Genomic DNA, 19,087 nt, shown 5'->3' with positions numbered 1-19,087 from the left:
AAATTCATACCACCCTAAAATAATACTTTCTTCCACCACAAAACAAGCAAATTTTTTTAGGGCTGTTCTGACCCAAACTAGTCACACTCATTTATGCACATTCTGAAATGCTGTCATTATGAGGTTTAAATATTTATCATACTACAAACAGGTATTCTTACACAATGATGAGCCAAAATAAGAGGAAACACTGACAAAATGGAGATCAATAACTTTGACGATTAGTCTATGTAGTGGTCTTCCTAAAGCAATTCATTTGCACTTATCTTAAGATTAAATGAATCATCCCCTGGTGACCTTATTGATTATAAACGCAACCTGAGATGGCCACCATAGCTAGGATGACTAATGTGAAGATATAAAAGTCATAGAAGGGATTCACGTCCGCTACTCTGTAAAGCAGTATCAACAATTTCCCCTGGTCAAGATGACAGACAAGTGCCAAGAATCATCAGAAAAACCCAGGAATTGTTTAAGTGACATGAGGTTATATTGTTACAGCATACAAGTGAAACAGTTTAAATGCTTTTTAAATAAACTGTAAACTGGATACATAAAGGTGAGCCTACTATATCTCAGATCCAAAACTTTAAATGAGATACTTCTCAATCTGTTTATGTTGTCTCTAAATACAGACAGTCCCAATGCTTACTGTACCAAACTTTTTATTATTTCAAACAAACTTCTGTACAAAAACATCATAGCAGGCAAAGAAATTCAGTGACTTCGGCAAACAGCACATGACAACCCACAGAATGCTTTAAGGTTTACATTTTTATTATACAAGTGACAAATAGCTTTCCTCTGGGCTACCTAAAGATAAGACTTCATTGTTTGACAAATAATCGCAGGTAAAGCATGTATTAACTTCAGTTACCAAAGCTCAACAGAATGATCTGTCATCCACCTAGATTTACCTAACTGGAAGTGACTATGAAGAAAGCAGGATTTCCCCTAATACGCATTTGTGTATGTCCCCCCATTAAAAATGGAGTTTGTAAACAGTGGATTTACTACTGTGAAAAAGCAGTGTGTGATCACTGCTTCCAGAAAAAGAAAAAAAACTAGCGTGATTTCCAATTCTGTTCCTGACAACATAGCGATCTGCTGCTACAACTGCAGATGTGTGACACGAATGCTGGAGTTGCGGTGCTGTCCAGTATCACGACACATATAACATTGGTGCCTATAGGTTCTGATCAGGCTTGAGAAACCTCATAGTGGTCGTTCTGCTCAGAAATAAACTCTAAGGCAATTCCTACTCCAAAGAACTCATGATATTAATACTGTTTAAGGACTGAGTTCAACGACCAAATTTGTCACAGTGCAGCCGAGTTTCAGCAGACCAAATGCATCTTCAAAGTCTTAAGGTAATGTTTTTAGAAGTCATATGCATGAAAATTCCAGTGAGAGCACACAAACCCTGATATATGTACACAGGAATAAGCAAATACAAATCTGAATCTGTGCGCAAACATTGGAGTTTTCACACATACATGCAAGCAAAGTACACAAAATCGAACACATTTTCAGAACGTGACCTCTGCAAGAGTATGTACAGCAACTGCAGACCACCCAGAAGACACACTTAACAGAGCATGAGCACTTTGCTGCTTTTGGCGAAGTATTTCTATTCCATTTACTGGAAAAATTACTAGAAAGTAAGACCAAACAACTCAGCAAGGAACTCAACTCCTTGAAGCATCAATCACATCTCAAAAACCAATGAAGAACAGTCAGCTGATACATATTTCTGTGCTGACTCCGAATCATCTAATGAATAATACTATCAAGGAACTTGACGGAGTGCCTAAGAACAGCTCAGCTCTTAAAACTTATTTATATCATCCCTGGTCTGATGAGGCCAATTTGACACTAGGGAAGTTTGCTGCTACAGAAGCGTGTTCTGCTTTATGCCAGTTTATATCAGTAAAAACATTACTTACCGGGTAGAGCTGTCTGAGAGAGAATGTTCATCATAATATATTTACATTGACAAACCCTTTCTAGTTAAGTCAAGGCATTAATATTTTCCCTTTCCTTTCTAAATCTAGTAAAATCATACCGAATTTTCAAAATCTAGCAATGGTCTTAAAACACATTTTCTTTTTATTTATATTGAATCTGAAAAAGGATATTAATTTCCTCAATGGTTGAAAGGTACAGGTTATACTTAATAGAAGAGGTAAAATGACCTCTTTGCAATACATTTTTGGATGTCAGCCAGCACATAATCCTTAAAATTAGGTGGATCTCCACTTATTACAGGAAAGACAACGAATTTTATGAGTGTGATGAACATTCAGGTATTCTTTTATTCATATGAGTTTGATGAGACCCTAAAACCAACTGACTAAAAAACAGTGCACGTGTTCTTAAAACATATCCAGTGAATTTTACTTTCTCTTATATTAACTTTCTCCTTGTTTAAAGTTTTTCTGTGGTATCTTTGACATTTCAGTTTATTTGATTTCCGTTTTGTCTTCATTACTACTTACTTCTGATAGAGAAGGTGTTTAAGGATTAAAATGCACAGATAAACTGTCGTAGCTGAAGTATCTAAGTAAAAAAGTATTTTAAAAGTCAAAAGATAAAGGCTAGCATAAAAACTTAGGCTGCACTATATAAAGTCAGTCAGATTATGAACAGATTCATATATTTTAGCAATGTGAAGAAAATGGTTATGTAAATACACACAAGTATTAACATCAAACTGTATTAAATTATGTAAACATACACATCTTCTGTGATCAATACAAACATCTACGTGTCTCAGGATACTACTGCAGCATAGCTCGAATTTGTTTTGAAGTAGATTCATCATTCAGGTGTTTGGTAGTGAACCTAGAAATAACAAGTTAAAACAGTATTTTATAAAATGAACAGGGATTAGAAAAGTCCAAAAACTTCAGCACCTGTTTTTGAAATCAGTGCAGTTCGATTACACAAAGGAGGAACTTACATGTTCCTCTAGTCACCCATCACTGGAATTTAACTGCTAATAGTCTGGTGCTCTTTATCTTCTAAATACCCCTCGCAATAAATTATTCCCTGTTAACAGGTGGAGAATTGTGGCTAAATCCTGGCTAAATACTGTTTGCCATGACTGTCGTAATTTTGGGTCAAAATTATCTCTTTTTTTTTTTCCAGTTAAAAGCCTCAAAGGAAGTAAAACACATGGGAAGACATGAAAAGACATAAGAATTAGGGTAAATACAAAAAGGATTTAGGAATCTAGATTGAATTTTGGCATAATCAGTAAGTCTAATTTTAAGCAGCTTTCTTAAATGTCCTGCACCTTTACATCTTATAATGTACCATGACATAGAAGGTTTTCTATTTTTTTGGATTTTGTAATCAGCAGAGTTTGTTTGGTGCTGAGTTACGCTTTTGGGAATATCTTGAGAGGACTGAAGAGCTTTAGTGTGTTTTTTTCCATTTAAACCCAAACACTCTCCACTGCTTATGTTTGCAGGGAGATCACATAAACTCAGAACACACCTGATACCTGTAGGATTTAACTCCACACCAATTTTAATTCAAAAGACATGATAAGCAAATACGGAGGTGGTTATGACTGCAGTTCTCACACTATCCAAGCATTCAACAGCTACAGAATTCAATACAGCTCTGAAAAACTTGGTACTAAGACTCCCTCCTCAGCTTCAGAGAAGTGTCAGACCATTGTGCCTTGCTTCCCAAGACAGCACCATAAACACTCGGCTACAGGGTTGGGACTGAGGTTGCTGTTTTCTTGAAGTTGTATCATTTAGCAAAATTTAAAACAAAAGAAAGTCTTATTAAATCACAGGGAAAGAGAGGAGGGAAGTATCAAGGGTCTGAGAAATACAAATTCTACTCTTCGCTTCTAAAATATTCTAGTTGCTGGGGTATTTTATATAACAAATCTTAGCTTAGACACATTGTTTACCTTTTATATGTCTAAGTTTTAAGCAATAAAACAAACCTTAAGCAACTCTGAAGAAGGACATTATGACTTCCAATGTTAATAGTCATTGCTTATCAAAGTGAAACGGAACTGAAAGAAATGAGTATTACTTAAGAAAACCCCAGGTGATGAAGGCAAGCCTGACAGGACAATTTTCTTAATCAATCAAGCTTGTAAGGTGAAAAGTCTTAAATGTAAAGAGATTGGGAGAAAAATAAGAGGCATTTGTTAAGGCTGAATCAAACAATGATTCCACACGTACCTGAGAGCATTCAGAAGTCCTTCCACAGTGTCCGGTGGTTGTTCCTTTAAAACTTTTATGCATCCCTTCATCTGGGAACAGAAGCATGCCACTATTGAACAATAACATATGAATTGCACTAGCTGAAAACCAGGAAAAATTTCACCAAAGACAGGCAGGTTTTTTTTCCTACAGAGTGTTAATGCTGCTTTATATGACACAATAAAAGCATTACAACTTACTAAAAATTATCTTAAGTTAAAAATCTATCTTTTGAGAAAACAACATCTACTTTAATAAGCGTTTGTAGATAGTGAATTATATATCAAGTGTATATATTTTAACTTGCACATGATTTCTCCAATTCCAACTTAAAAAAAAAATCAAGAACAGCTGATAAAAGCTAAAAAAAAAAAAAAAAAAGAGATTTTGGAAGAGAGTTCCAATCAGAAGAGATGTGTCAACTTTGACTTTTATTTTTATGCTTGCACACAAGGAAGTCATTCTCAGTATTCAGTTTTTAGTTGTAAACCTAACTGGTGATAACTTACGATTTGTTTTGTATCTAGTGCTTACAAATTTAATCCGAGACAAGAAGTCCATGATGTTGATTTTAAACACCACACTGAACGAACACCTTCGTGGAGACTGTAAAAAACAGGCTGAAACTCCGTCCAAATTTACAAAAGGGGAAACAAAGCAGAGAAAGCAGAGGTAGAACTCATTTGACCCGCTATACAGACTCCCTATCCAGTCAATAGAGAGAAATAGGAAATTCCTCTAACCTATTCAGAACATACTTTCATATGTAGTGGATCGTGCTCCGGAAGTACCTACTTCTTCCCATTGCTATGAAGACATCTAAAAGCTATCCAGAAATTAGTCTAGATGAATTCCATCTTATTTAAAATGACAGATAAAGACATGGCAGAGTCAAGATCTGAATCTTCTAATTTTCCAAGTCACATTACAGTGCTAAATCTATATGCCAGTATTTTCTTTGCAGCTAAAGAGCAACTCTGCCTTATTATGGAAGCGGATGATGAAATACTTAACTGAAGTCAGGGTCCATGTATTTGCCAATAAAAATGATTCGGAAAGTGTCACAGCCTCCTGCACAATGACCAGCCTAACAACCACCGATCACTGCTCTGTTGGCTCATTTCTACCCGGAAGATAAAACTGGCTTTGCAAATAGCAGATCAGATGAAATTCTCAGGGTAGCAGCACGTGTTACTCTTCCTGAACTACAGAAACTCAAGACTATATTCACATCACTCAGTACAGGTTTACATGCCCCGTCAGATCACACAAACGGGTATGAAAATTCAAACCATTCTTTTCTGTTTTTACTAAAATCAGAATTCCTAAAACAGTCAAAAAAGAAGAGCTGTTAGGATGTCTAAGCTAGGAGCCTGTAATTAACAGCTTGAAATACAGTCTCCCGTCCTGAAAGAGTAAGGAAAGGGTAATTTGTTCCACTGTCCCTGAAATTCTCTTGGCATGGCTCCCAAGAAGTGACTAGTTTGGAGAAAAGAATTGTTTTTCACAGTAAAACAAACTCATCATCTGAAATATTGTAAGATTTTTTTATCAGAGAAGAATCACTAAACTAATTAGGCAAATTAAGATTTGGGACCATGTACTCATTTTTAAAAACTGAGTCATATATCTCCTGCCTCCCATTTAATTATCCTGTAACATTACTGGGCTTTAGGATAAATGTGAGAAACAAAGTACACACATTGTATATTTGGTCCTATCAAAATTTTACTTGTGTTGTCTCTGTAGGCAAGAGACTGAATTAGAAGTCAGGAAGTCTGCGTTCAATTCCCAGGCTCTATCTGCTGCATGACCTTGAGCAAATCAATTCACCTCTTTGTGACATATCTTTCCCTCTGTAACAGAGTCAAAGAGGAGATGTGGTAAAATACTGGTATCTGCAGATGAAAAATACTAACAAAGACTCACTGTCATGGGCGCAATAATATATATATTTTTTTTCTTTTCTTTTGAAGTAGTGTCTCTTGTAAAGGGAAAGACTTAGCATCTTTTTTTCATTAATTACAGCTTATTTCTGCTGAAAGACGTGGCACATGAGATTTAGGTTTGTAAAAACATGAGGGAAAAGTAAGAGGTTTTTTTTGTGTGTGCTTGCAATACCTCAGATGAAAAAATCAGGTTGATTTCCCTGTGACTGGTCATGCCAAAGCTAAAACTGAAGGCTCATTATCAACATTACAACAATAACATTTCAGTTCTGCTACTTCAGATCTCAGACAAAGCAGAGACAATGTCAAATATCTGCTTATTTACAACAGAACTACTGCCAAAGATGAGCATTTCAGCATAAATAAATTACATGATTAATAAAAAATTATGACCACAGAACTTATTCCAGGGTAGGTGTAATACAAAATTATTTTAGTGTAACCATACAGTCGTCAGGAAAGCAGAGCTAACAAAGACAAGTGAGTATCTGTGTCTGGAAGAAAATATAAAGAAAAAAAGACTGATCCTTATTTTAGTTTCAAACAAGCTGATATATTAAAGTGCGCAGGTGAAGATAAATTCTGAATTTTGCCATTCAAAAGTAATTAAAATGATTTATACAAAGTCATAAGCTTGGGCTGAAAAAAAAGCTGCAGACCAGTATTCTCAAACCTACAGACTATTAAAGAAAAGTCACTCTTACATCAATCTTTGATGTCTTTGAGAAAGCTCCCACAGGATGAACGTGATCGTACAGAATAATAACTCCCACCATTACTCGCATGCAGAACATAAGGGTCTCTTCACTGGTGAATCTACTCCTGTACTCTCTGGAAAACAGAACAAAAGAAACAGTCTTGACTTTTTACTGGACAATTTTGCAAACTAGACTATGAGCGCATTAAATCTGAACATTGTACTTTAAGGCTGAAGATGAATCTTAGTAAGATTTTAAAGATCTTTGAATTGCGTAAGTCCTTGTCAATTTAGAAGGAAGGTTAGAAAGCAAATAAAGATAAGTAAACCACTTCTAACACCCCTTCACAGTTCAGATCCTGACTTCAGCAAAATGTCTCAGATGATGGCTTCACAGAAGACTTCCATATTCATGAAAAATGATGGGGACGGATCGTAGTTCTGTTTAATCTTAGAAACACCACATATCAGGAACTCAAAGGAAAGCTACTCTTTTTGCTTAAATTCCTATTTTGAAACAGTTAACATTTAAGTGGGATCTAACTTCAGCAGCTAGTAAGTTTAGGGCTTCACTTAGGCAGATCATAGTCATTGCTCTCCCTCCCTCTCTTCTAAGTGCACAGGCAACTTCAACAACCCAGGTTCACTGAGCACCTAAAATGTGGAAGGATAGGACTGGACTGAACTCATTCCAAAGAGGTTTTCTTTACTTTTCAATTCCAAAATAAGAATATGGATGGAACAGTTAAGACAGCTCCTATCGTCTCTAATCCCTGAAACCATCATCAGGAAATGAAAAATGAACTACAGTAGAGAAGAACAGAAATCCTGAAAAACATAAACTATCACAATTTTTCTAACAAATATTATTTTGAGTAGATAATACATAGATTTGTCTACTGTCATTCATTGTTTTTCAATATAAAACTTGATTTTTTCACTTAAACGTATCATTAAAAATACTAAAATCTCTACTATACTACCTCTCAGTTCACAGTAACTTTAACTTCTATTCTTCTGTTTAAATAACACAGCATAACATAAACAGATTTAAAGGCTACAGACATTTTGATGTGAAAATGCTTGATTATCCCACAATTAGAACTAAAGATCAGATAACCTTCTGGTAGATGACTCAGCACTTTCTGTTCCTCTACTTTTACCAAAAAATGAGCTGACACCTAAGGTTACTTTTCAATGACTACTCCTATGATGTCCCAGGATTGTGAGGCGAGTCCCACCACCTACATACACTTTTCCAGAATTTTCATAAACAAACACAGCAACCTCAGGAATTCTACCCTTTCCATGGCACCGTGAACAAACAAATCAAAGACAGGAGGACTACCTTGACTCTATCTTGTATGTGTTTTCCACTCAAAGAAACATCTAACCTAAAAAAATACTTAACTAAATGCATAGCTAAACAACAGTAACCCCACTGGCTATAGCTATGTTAGCAGCTAAGAAAAATACTGTACAGTTTCCATACAGCTGAAGTTTCTCATATTCAGAGTCAGATCCAAAAAAGATTTACTCAAATGATCCTCAAAATAGTCCCTGTGTATCATTTGTGAAAGCGCTATTTGGCAAAGCCAAAATCTTGCCCCTAAGTGTGCTAATAACTGAGCAGCACGGGCAATCGAGAGACAGCAGGGGCCTATGGCCCTGGTTAGACAAGACACAGGCACTGAAGTCTATGAGTGCATAAGATTACACTTGTATTTTAACCTTTTGTTGCAATACAGGCTGACCACGTAAGCTCTCCCTAACAAAACTCAATGCTGATTCATAAAGAATATCACAACGTGGTTAAAATAGGAGGCAAGGCTTTCTAATACCAGGTCATGCTTTGTATACAAATGTGATAACAACTTACGGCAAACAGAGAAATTAATTTGGAAAAAAAGGTGTTTATCCCAGGTGGCTACTTAAAATACAATACAAATTCTCTCATACAAGAAAAACAAGATTTAAGGTAAAACTTACGGTGTTTCCAACATGACTTTACATACACTAGCCATAGTACTTAGACAGTCCGTTGTATTTTCAATTGGTAATGTTTTGTTCTAGAAGGGTTAAAAAGAGCCATTGTTCAGTAAACGATCTTGTAAAATTAAAATCAAGAATGTCTGTATTAGATCTTTTCTCCCCCGTTACCTACTTCTGATACAAAATGTGTAGTTGCATTACTGAGTGTTTTCAGCATTGGTGTGGCTTCTGCATAAAACAGGGACATCCTATTGGCCATTTCATTGTTTACTTCGTTCTCAATGTCTAGCTGATGAAAACATGAAAAAAAATAGTCAGTAAAACTCTTAAAAATCTTGCCGGCAGCAAGAAAAAGATACAGTGCATGCTCATGTCAGCAAGCAGATTGTTGCATGAATAGTTGCACTCTAATCACCTCATCCGGACTGCTGGTTAACTCTTGGTGGGAAGGAGAGAACATGACAGCTAGCGAATCAAAAGAAAAGCCATGACCACAAATGGTATAAATGCACACTGATAAATACCTCAGTGTGAACAGTAGATCAGATTTTGTTTACTTACATGCATGTTGTTTATTCTGTTGCGACTTATTGTCCGCCTATAATAACTGAAGTCATTCTGAATTGCTGGGTTTCTCATCTTAGAGGAAGACAAATAATAAATAATCAGTTTCGGTTCAAAATACACGGAAAAAATCAGCACGTATTAAAAGATTTTATTAACCTTAAGTTCATCAAAACGAAGAGTAAAATGTAAGATTTCTGCAAACTCTTTCGCTAGAGCCTGTTCCCGTTCCAGGTGCTGAGTTGGAGTATAAGGTGGGCACGTCAAGGACTCCAATAAGCTCTGTAGGGCTTTCTCTGAATAAAAATCAGAAGCACAAATTCTATTCAGTCCACATTATGACAAAGTTTTAAGTAAGTATCTAAATATACTTTGCTTGAAGGGAAGGAACCCTCTGAACATGCAGAGCCCCAACAGAAATGCTTTTTCTTACTTTTGTAAGGTGAGAAACATTAGTCAAAGACACCTGCCTCTGCAGGCTCTCTGCCATTATCTCTCCATCTTGTATCACTGAGCTCTTTTCCCTTTTTATCTCTCTTTATCTGGGTTCCCAATCAAAAATTCTAGAGAAAGCACTTTTCTGGCATTCAGATATTCAACTGTTTCATCTTCCCCAATTAGCCATCAGCTCAGTATAGAGATTATTCTGGCATCTCTGTTACTAAAAGTGTACTCTTAGGCACTGATAGCAATGTAATTCAGCTCCCGCGGCTGTAATTACTAGCATAACTCAAAAAGTGGAAGACTTAGTAAGCAGGACAGTGTGGAAGAATTCCCTTGCATTGGGAGCTTTCCCAATTTATACATAAATTTTTGCACACTGGTTCTCTTCCGGAGTCCTAATTCAAGGATTAATCACATAATTTTTTTGGTTTCTAGGGACGACAAAGACAGTGTAAAACACGCCCAACTTTGGATTTTCAACCTGTGAGAGAGTTTATTGATACCCTTCTCTTCCTATTATCCCTGTTTTTAAAAAGTCTCAAAATATTATAGGTTTACATTTCTTTTAAAACTCTGAAGAATCCAAATTACAAAAATAAATTGCATTAGTACAATATGGACCAGTGAAGTGCAGAAGAGTGGCAGGAACCAGAGAAAAACTTTATATAGTTTTATCATGTTCTTTGCTTGTACTCTATTTAGATAATGCAGATTTATTGTAAGTGACAAACTAACAAACTATGATAATTTTGAAATTAAATGAAGATTAAAAATATGCCTCGATAAATATAATCGCAGTTAAATGTCTGCTGATATCAAACAGAAAGATAAATAACCCTTTAAAAGTTCGTGGAAAAAGAAACTTCCTATTTCTTTATATATAAAGTGGCCTAATAAACAGACACACTAAAACAGGGCTCACCTAATCTGAGTGAAAACTCATAGAAGCGCTTCAGCCTTACAACCAGAGGACATACTGAATTCCATGCTTTTTCTTGCAACTGGATATCATTGGGGTTTTGTATTGCCTGAAACGAAAATATTACTGTAAAGAACTGTGATCCATGAATAACTAGCAAAAGACGGTTTGGAAGTTTTCTAGTTCACTGTTTTAGAAAGTATTGTAAACAATTACAAGAAATTACATTGCACAGGAATAGGAAATTAGCGAGTCCAAAAAATACCATTTTTTCCACCTTCTCTCTCCCCCTGTAACATAGTTATTTAAAATTATTCATTTAAATGCACCACTGACATAAAGCAATATGTTTTATCACATTATTTGGGGAGAAAATACAGCAGAAACGTCAGGGAAGACCTTTTGTATGATTACTGGTTACAGAAATAGCTTTTTTAAGATTCTGATGCTTTTGAAATCTTCAACATATTCAGGTTCTTAAGTAACCAACAGCTCACACTAACCGTAACTGCAAAGCTGATGCAGGGAAAGGTTTGGTCAGTTGAGCCAAATTCTAAGCTACAGTTTGGAACTGTACTTTGGGTCCAGTTTCATAGAGTAAGATGCCTGCAAAGTGGATGTAAGGCTATAATTTACTATGTTTCATTATTTCACTTAACAGAAGAACAACTATCTTCAACTTTTCTTTATAGTGTATTTCTGACATCTGAGTATTATTTCTTCTATGTCCTCAACTTTGACTATACGAAATGAGGTATATGAAATGGTGTTTCTTAAAGTGAAAGAAAATTACTAATTACCAATAGTAAACGTAAAGAAGTTCCAACAGCCATCATTTAATGATATTACATTAGGGCTTTATGTTCAACGTCACACCTAACCTGTAACGTATTTCCTAAATACAATTGTAATGAAGATTTTCATATTGTTTCATAGAATGTGCCTGGATACAGAACAGAAGCAAGGAACACATTGAGTTTTGCTTGATTTTGCTTCCAAAGAACTGTCATTAACAAACATACATCTCTAATTTCTTGACCAGCTCCTTTGTAAGCCTGAAGGTCTGCAAGCATACTTTCCGAGTCCTGTAAAACTGCACTGATCTGATTCCATACCTCCCTTTCTCCATCTGTGGGCTGTGCATCTAAGAAACAGAAAAGCAAAATGCACAAAGTCAAAAGGTAGCTGCAAGACAAACGGCAAGATTACTCAGTTCTACTTAACAACATTATATCCAGCTTGACTATGTGTAACTCCATTCTGATGTGTTTTTTTAAAATACACAATTATACTGCACTGCCATTCTGCTAACACCCAAGTTTTTGCTTTCTATAGCAAGAAAGGAAAAACAGTACAGCTTTTGTACGCTCTGGCTCATAATGCCTCTTCTCAAAAGGCAGCATTTTAAAGAGAAGCAGTATCATAAAGCAATGTTATTAGAAAATAGGATAATGCATCAGTCCTTTAGTAAAAATGATTCTCTCTCTCATGAGCTCCACAGCTCGATTACAAAGGATTGTTCACTTTTCTTGCAGCTTGGGGATAAAATCAGGCTTTTCAGTGGATGGAGCAGTGGGATATTACGCCACTTTGACTTTCCTCCAGGCTTCCTTAAGCAGGGTAATTCATTTCTCCTTTTGTAAAACACAGATACAGTACTGTTAAAAATAAACATTTTTCTTATGTATGTCAGAGATCATTCCTGCTACTAAAATAAATCCATTCTGTCAATGATCAGTTTGTTTGCAGGGTGGGAGTGACCTGTAGACCTTTGTTGTTCAGAGAAATGGCATTTGGAAGTAGATCAATTTTCCCATTCAAATCCCATCCAATGGGATTTTCACAGCAGTGTGATACCAGGGAATGATGTTATCCTAGAATATCGACATGTCAGACAAGGCAGAGATCTTCTGCCTTTTTTTGCTTTAAAACATGAAGATGACTGGCACTGACTAAAGGCTGGATGACCTATATACAGAACTGTAGTCGGTATTTGTAGAGACAATCGCATTGTCCCAGCAGATTTCTACAGAGGCACAACTTTTTTTTTTCCCCTTACATTTGTATTAGCTTGTAAAGATAAAATTTTAATTTTTATGGAAGAAGAAAACACTTTGAAGGTCAATCTTAGGACTTAAGGACTACTTGCTTGAATTAAAAGCAATGAGATACCTTCAGTTCAAACCTCACTGATTAGGAAGAGCTACTGTACACATCTCTACATTAATAGACAATAAATATTAAAAATACTTTTTCTCTTTAGTCTTCTCACTCTCCTTAAGAGATGAGACGCAGTTCTCCACCCATGTATCAGTGCAGGATTCATTCACCCACCCCCCATTAGAAACAAATGAAGCAGTTCACCTTGAAGAGTATGGGAAGAGTGGGCGTTCTCAAAGCCTTTCTCCATGACATTTCAGGTTAGGATCATTTGTTTAAATGTGTCAAGTTATCCATGGACCTTGCACCAACCAGACACGAATGGCTGAGATTTACATGTCCGTAGCTCTGAAGCAACTAATACTTAAAATCTTTTCTATATTCCTATGTCACCATGAGTCCCATGAGACTGGGCACATGAAACAATACTGATTTGACTTTCCTTTCATTCTGGAAGCTTTCCCTAATCTTGTTTAAAAGAGAGAATGAGGGGAAGTAAAAATAAGCTGGGCTTACTCAGCTGGGCTTTATATCCAAAATACTTCACGAAACTAAAAAATTCCACTATCCTCCAAAAAGCAAGGGAAAGTAGCACCAAAGGGAAAAACTTATCCCAAACAGGAAAATCCCAGCTGGGACGCGGCTGTTGAACCGACCTATTAGCCACATTAAGTTTACAGTGTTACTGACTGGTTCTTTCCCCAAGCTGCAAGAAATCTCAGGTATACACCGTAAGGGGTCTGTCACCTTGTAATAAAGAAACAAAACAGTAAACACTTCTGAGTTTAACGAAGAAAGTGGTAATCTTGCTAAACAGTTACATATCACAGAACAACAGAGTAGGGGGAAGGTAGGAGTCACCTATAAATCAATATCTACATTTTAATAGTTAAATAAAAGTTAATTGAAATAACATTTTCAGTAAATATTAAGACACAAAAGAGAATAAGTAATTTAGTAGTACAGTTCACAAGTGTAAAATTTGCATGTCCAGGTCACCTGAAGCATGGGTTGGTTAACAAGGTACTTCTATGTTACTTTTTACAATTTATTTGCTTTAAAATATAATAGCCCCTAATAGAAATGTGAACACTATAGACTGCTCAGCACTTTGGGACTTAAAAATGGCCTTTAGTAACACCCTTTATTGTTAGTCTTTTGCAAATTTTCCCAATTCATCTTCTAGAAGTTGGGGGAAGGTTGAATATTTGAAACCCACCGAGGTTTCTGTAAGTATCCCAGCACCTGGGGAAGCAGGAGTAGGAGGAAGGTAGGTGGGTGGAAGAGGGAAAGAAAGGGAAGGGAGAAGAAGAGGGCTGCAAAGGCTACAGAGCAACAGGCTTAGCTTGCATTTGCAGAAGCGGTTTATATTTATGCTGAAAGTGTTTAGCTTCAAAATAAAGGTAGGGAGGATGATTCAGGCTTTTTTTAAAAAAACATGCATCTTACTTATGAAATATATGTTATGCAAACACATGTTCCGATAAGGCCATGGCCATGTTTCAAAAGAGATTTTACATGAGGATCTTGCCAAAAATGGTCAACTAAAATACCTGCAATCGATCACTTTGTAAAACATTTCATCTTGCTGTCAACAACAACAACAACAATAGCAACAACAACAACAAAAAGGAATACAGACTTCTTCATGACACATTTTGGCTTTTTAAATTGGTTTTCCATTCCAACAATACCAAAGCTCATTCCTCTGTTCTGAGTTTAAAAAAAAAAAAAAAAAGCCATTCCTGAATCACAGTGTGGAATCACTGCTTGGCAGCGCTCACCTCTTATCCCCCTACCGCCAGAGAACCAGCACACGCTTAAGCACTTTGAGCCCATTTATAAATAAAATCATAACCACTGACTAATCCACACTGAATGCGAGCCCTCTCAATAACAAGTTACCATAATCACCAGACTTACTGCATTTCAAGTCTGGGTTTTTAGAGTACTCATGATTAGCATTCAGAGTACTCTGTCTTTAATAAGACAAAATTGGAAACCCTTCTGCCTCCCTTTGCCCAAGTGTTTCCAATGCGAACCCTAAACCTGACAACTAAATGAATCCTCTATCAAATTATTTGAAGAGTCAGACCAGGTTTGACTCTTCCATATACAGAGTCTACCAACAAATTTTAATTCAGAAAGCAAAAACTTTAGCTCTGGAGAGAAATGCAATTCCATTGGCTCCATCAGAAATAACCAGGATATAATAATTCATCCATTCCATGAACAAGTGCTCTTTCATCTTTATACATGGTCTATTCCATGCTTTGGATAGAGCTTCACATTTCATAAAAAAAATGGGAAAGCTGGACCAACTACAATTTGTGGATGCACTAAATATTTCAGATGCATGGTGGGGTGGGAGGGTGGAATCGTAATTTTTTTTTTTTCTTAGAAAAATCCCTGTCATTTGTTTCAAAAAAACCCTAATAGTACAACGTATCTACCTTATTCTTCACCAAGTGTGCATTAGAAAAAGCATAGAAACTGCTATGTAGGTAAGACATTAGTAGTCATAGCACAAGATTAAATAAAAAAAAAAATGGGTATGAAGCCTTTACCAATGCAAAATCAAGTATAAAAATATCTCAGTAATTATTTTTTATGAACTATAACAATATCTAATTGTTAATTAGATAATTAATTTTAATGAAGACATAACAAGACTACTAAAAGAAGCACTGCCAACCGTTTCTGTATCTGAAATGCAGACCAAAAGCACAGAATTTTATTCCACCCCCAGTGAAACTGATGGCAAGTTAAGAGGATTCCCACTGAAGCTGGTTAGTGCTTGCATTTCACTGAATGTGGAATCGTATTTGTCAACAACATCATAATCACCTGGCCTCAACAGCCTAGCAAAATAATAGTGAGTAAAACAAGGTGTCTTAGAAGCTCTGCTTTCAGCTTTTCCTGTCCTGTCCACTGCTGAACGTGGCCAATAATTCCACCAGCCACTGACAGCAAGTTAGAGAGCAGTGTGTGTGTGTGTGTATATATATATTTTACAGTATCATGCAAAAGTCCTGTTTCAGGTTTGTCACCATGATAATGATTTTTCCCATTCCAATCTGGGGCACAATTAGACGAAAAGCTAGTTTATGCCCTTGGAAAAGATAAAAGGCATTACAATTACAGTGAATAAAGCATTTCAGGGGGTATCAGAACCTACTATATTCCATACATTAAAAAGAATGGTATTATGTAGAAACAGTATCCTATCCATGATATAAGCCAAAATTCCAGTCTACACTGGATTTTTGAATTTTGTCCTTTCTAAACTAGCCAGAACAAAGTGAGGCTCTCTAAACTGTTAATACTTGCTACGGGCATGGTGCTGTCCCAGGGGTATGGGTGCCAGGGCTCAGCGCCGTGGCAGACGCGGAGCGGACTGCCTCTCTCCGACGGAGCCGTAGCTCCTTGCTTAGGGCACGCTGGGCAGCACGGGAGGCAAGAGTTTCATCTCCCAGAGGCTGGATACAGATTACACCTCCAGCCTTGCCGCCTGTGGAGCGAGGGTATTAATTAATGTGCTATTACATAAAAGTGGGCAGTTGCTCTGCTGCCAGGTATGTTCTAATAACAGACACTTTTAATCATACATGAACACTGATAACTGACAATTTCATGAATCTTTCTGGGGATTGGGGGAGGAATCCTAGAAAACAAGTGTCCTCGATTCTTGGCAGGATGGGATTAAATTAGGATCAGGTAACGAGCCCACCTAGCTAACATTTAGGAAAATGGGGAACCTGCTCAGGTTAAGGTTAGAGGGTTTGGTCTTATAAGACGTATTTGTATCTGAGGAGAGGATGGGACTGAAGGTGTCACTTAAGGACATCTCCTCCCAATAATCTATAAGCTTTAGTCTTTTAGGTTCAAAACAAATTGTTGTTACCTCAACCTTCAAATTATTTCTAAGAATTCACGTGGAAATATTTGCTTCCTTGGCCTGAAAAAGGCCCTCTAAGGGCAGCAATAATTTGATAATAGATTTTCTGCAAAAAAGAGTGCTCGTAAGCTGCTATGGAAAGAGCCTCAAATAATCACAGGTAAATGAATTCTGGGTAACTTAAACAAGGTCAACATCTAAAGAACAAAACATTTCTTGAACTGACAAAATCCATTTCAAGAGAATTTGTCCTATGGGCTCGTGAAATCCTGAAATCCAGACTCAAGACTTGCCATGCACTCACCCTGCCTAACACTATTTTCGAGTTGAGAGCTAAGAAGGAATTAAAGCAAAGTAAGTGGTATATAATCAAATCTAATACGTAGCAGTTTGAATAAGAATACCCACACCGAGATACAAGTGTAAAACAGCAATACAGTTTGCTTTCCAGGAATGAAGAGATTCTTTTTCTTTACGTAAACCTTTCAGTAGACCTTAAAAAAGAACAATGTGGCTGAATGCATATAGTTTGCATTTCACCTCAAAGAAAAGGCTTTTTCACGTGCATAGGAGAACACTACTCTCCATATCACTCGCTGAAGTTACCACAGTTCCCATTTGCCCCTGTTTGCTTTCAAGGCTGGACTGAATGGATCTCCAAATTGCTTCTCCTTGCACAGATCCAGAGTAACTGCCTGACTCTAAAATGATTACTGGAGAGCATACAGAACTGCTTTTGCTAAACAAGATTAATTGAAATTAATGCTGGATTCAAGCTTTTTCAAGTATGACCATGGATTTACGAAACTTGGTTCCCAGTTTGGAATGAAGAATAATGACAGTAAAAGGTATCATAAGAATTGCAACTGATGATACAGACAGCTGCACGAAAGGGGGGAAAAAGAGATGATTTTTAAACAATTTTTTTTGTAGCCTAAGCTTTTCTAGGGAAAAATTAAAATACCTATTAAAAAAGAAACAAACAACTGGAAGGTGAAATTTTGAAACTTACTTCTTTTTCTTTCATGATTCTTTCCCATTTTCAAATATAGCACAAGGCAGAATTTGAAAAAACCCACAACTTTGAATTAGGTGAGAAAACTTAATTTTTCCAAGTGTTCCTGTTTCTACCCACCCATTTCTCAAGACCTCAAGAATTGCATAGAAGAGATGTATTGGAGGGACTAAGGCTAAATATGAAAAAATCAGGTTGGTGAAAAATATGTAAGAGAAAAGTGAGGATGCAACTGATGAAAAGCAACTTGTAATTAAGTATATTTTAAAACAAACAAACAAAAATCCATAATGGAGTTTTTCAAAACATGCAGTACAAGATTGTCCTCCTCAAATTTTTCATCAAAACAGAATTCTGCCCTGGAGAACAATAATTCACAAGAAAATAGATTCATCTTTGTTGCATGGAACAACTCATCTTTACAACACATTGCCGATAAAATGTGTATTAATTAAGGATAATAAGGGAAAACAATAAAATAAAAACCTACTCCGCTGACCTTACTGTGTAGCTTCGTGACTGACCGAAGATATCTAAATCTGTACAACTGCTTGCCATCCTCTCCTGCATTTCATGTGCCACTGCTGGGGCTCTTCCAACCACGCCACCACCCACACCTCCCTGACCTGACTAAAGAGTACTTAGGAGGTGGGGGAGAGAGGGAAGGTGGTAGTTTGGTGGGGTTTTTTTGAACAGCGAAGTTCTTAGCAAGTTCATTTTCCCGCATGGCTGTCAGTGACAATGGGTGCAATCCTGTGTTCGTACACTTCAATTCTAGCATAAGGATATGAGACTATGTGGCAGAGCATCACCCGTGGGATGACCCCTTTGCAGCACCACAGATTAAATCGACTGTCAAATGAAGTTAACACCTTAATGTTCTTTTCCCACTTTCTTTATATAAACACGTGTATTACTTTTGATCAACATCAGCCCATAAAGCCTCTGATTTTTGAGGCACGGAGACAGACATCTGTTCTCCTCCTGCGCACGAGGAAAAAGGCTCTTTCTGGTTTTTTAAGCAGTATTTGTGTGGCACATTGTACGTATAGCAGGAAAAAGTATGTCACACACCTTCCTTTCAGGTACAATACATACCAAATGAAAAGCAGCAAAAAAAAAATCAGGGCAGGAATATCCAACTCTGTAAACATTTCAGAAGTAGTGCTGACAGATTTACTTTGAGATTTCACCTTATGGCTAATGAAAAAATGCAC

At 36.7% G+C, this 19,087-nt stretch overlaps 1 protein-coding gene across 5 annotated transcripts in view; it reads right to left on the bottom strand.

The window, feature by feature from the left end:
• Positions 1-648: 648 nt before the first annotated feature.
• The window catches only part of CYRIA (CYFIP related Rac1 interactor A), a 57,518-nt gene continuing 39,079 nt past the window's right edge, over positions 649-19,087 (bottom strand). For 4 of the 5 annotated variants that reach the window (XM_075145025.1, XM_075145023.1, XM_075145027.1 and 1 more), the window contains 9 exons: positions 11,820-11,941; positions 10,801-10,906; positions 9,594-9,730; positions 9,432-9,509; positions 9,043-9,159; positions 8,868-8,947; positions 6,886-7,012; positions 4,212-4,282; positions 649-2,844 (listed from right to left, as the gene is read on the bottom strand). In XM_075145025.1, the coding sequence (XP_075001126.1) occupies positions 2,781-2,844; positions 4,212-4,282; positions 6,886-7,012; positions 8,868-8,947; positions 9,043-9,159; positions 9,432-9,509; positions 9,594-9,730; positions 10,801-10,906; positions 11,820-11,941 (902 nt within the window). In that variant the 3' untranslated portion in view covers positions 649-2,780. Of the gene's footprint in view, positions 2,845-4,211; positions 4,303-6,885; positions 7,013-8,867; positions 8,948-9,042; positions 9,160-9,431; positions 9,510-9,593; positions 9,731-10,800; positions 10,907-11,819; positions 11,942-19,087 lie in introns of all 5 variants that reach the window. The other variant, XR_012672875.1, reaches the window with a different exon arrangement.

This window comes from Calonectris borealis, chromosome 3 (genome assembly GCF_964195595.1).
Source record: "Calonectris borealis chromosome 3, bCalBor7.hap1.2, whole genome shotgun sequence".
Classification (NCBI taxonomy): domain Eukaryota; kingdom Metazoa; phylum Chordata; class Aves; order Procellariiformes; family Procellariidae; genus Calonectris; species Calonectris borealis.
Note: the sequence above shows the minus strand (reverse complement) of the source record. Positions and strands in the feature narration are given on the sequence as shown.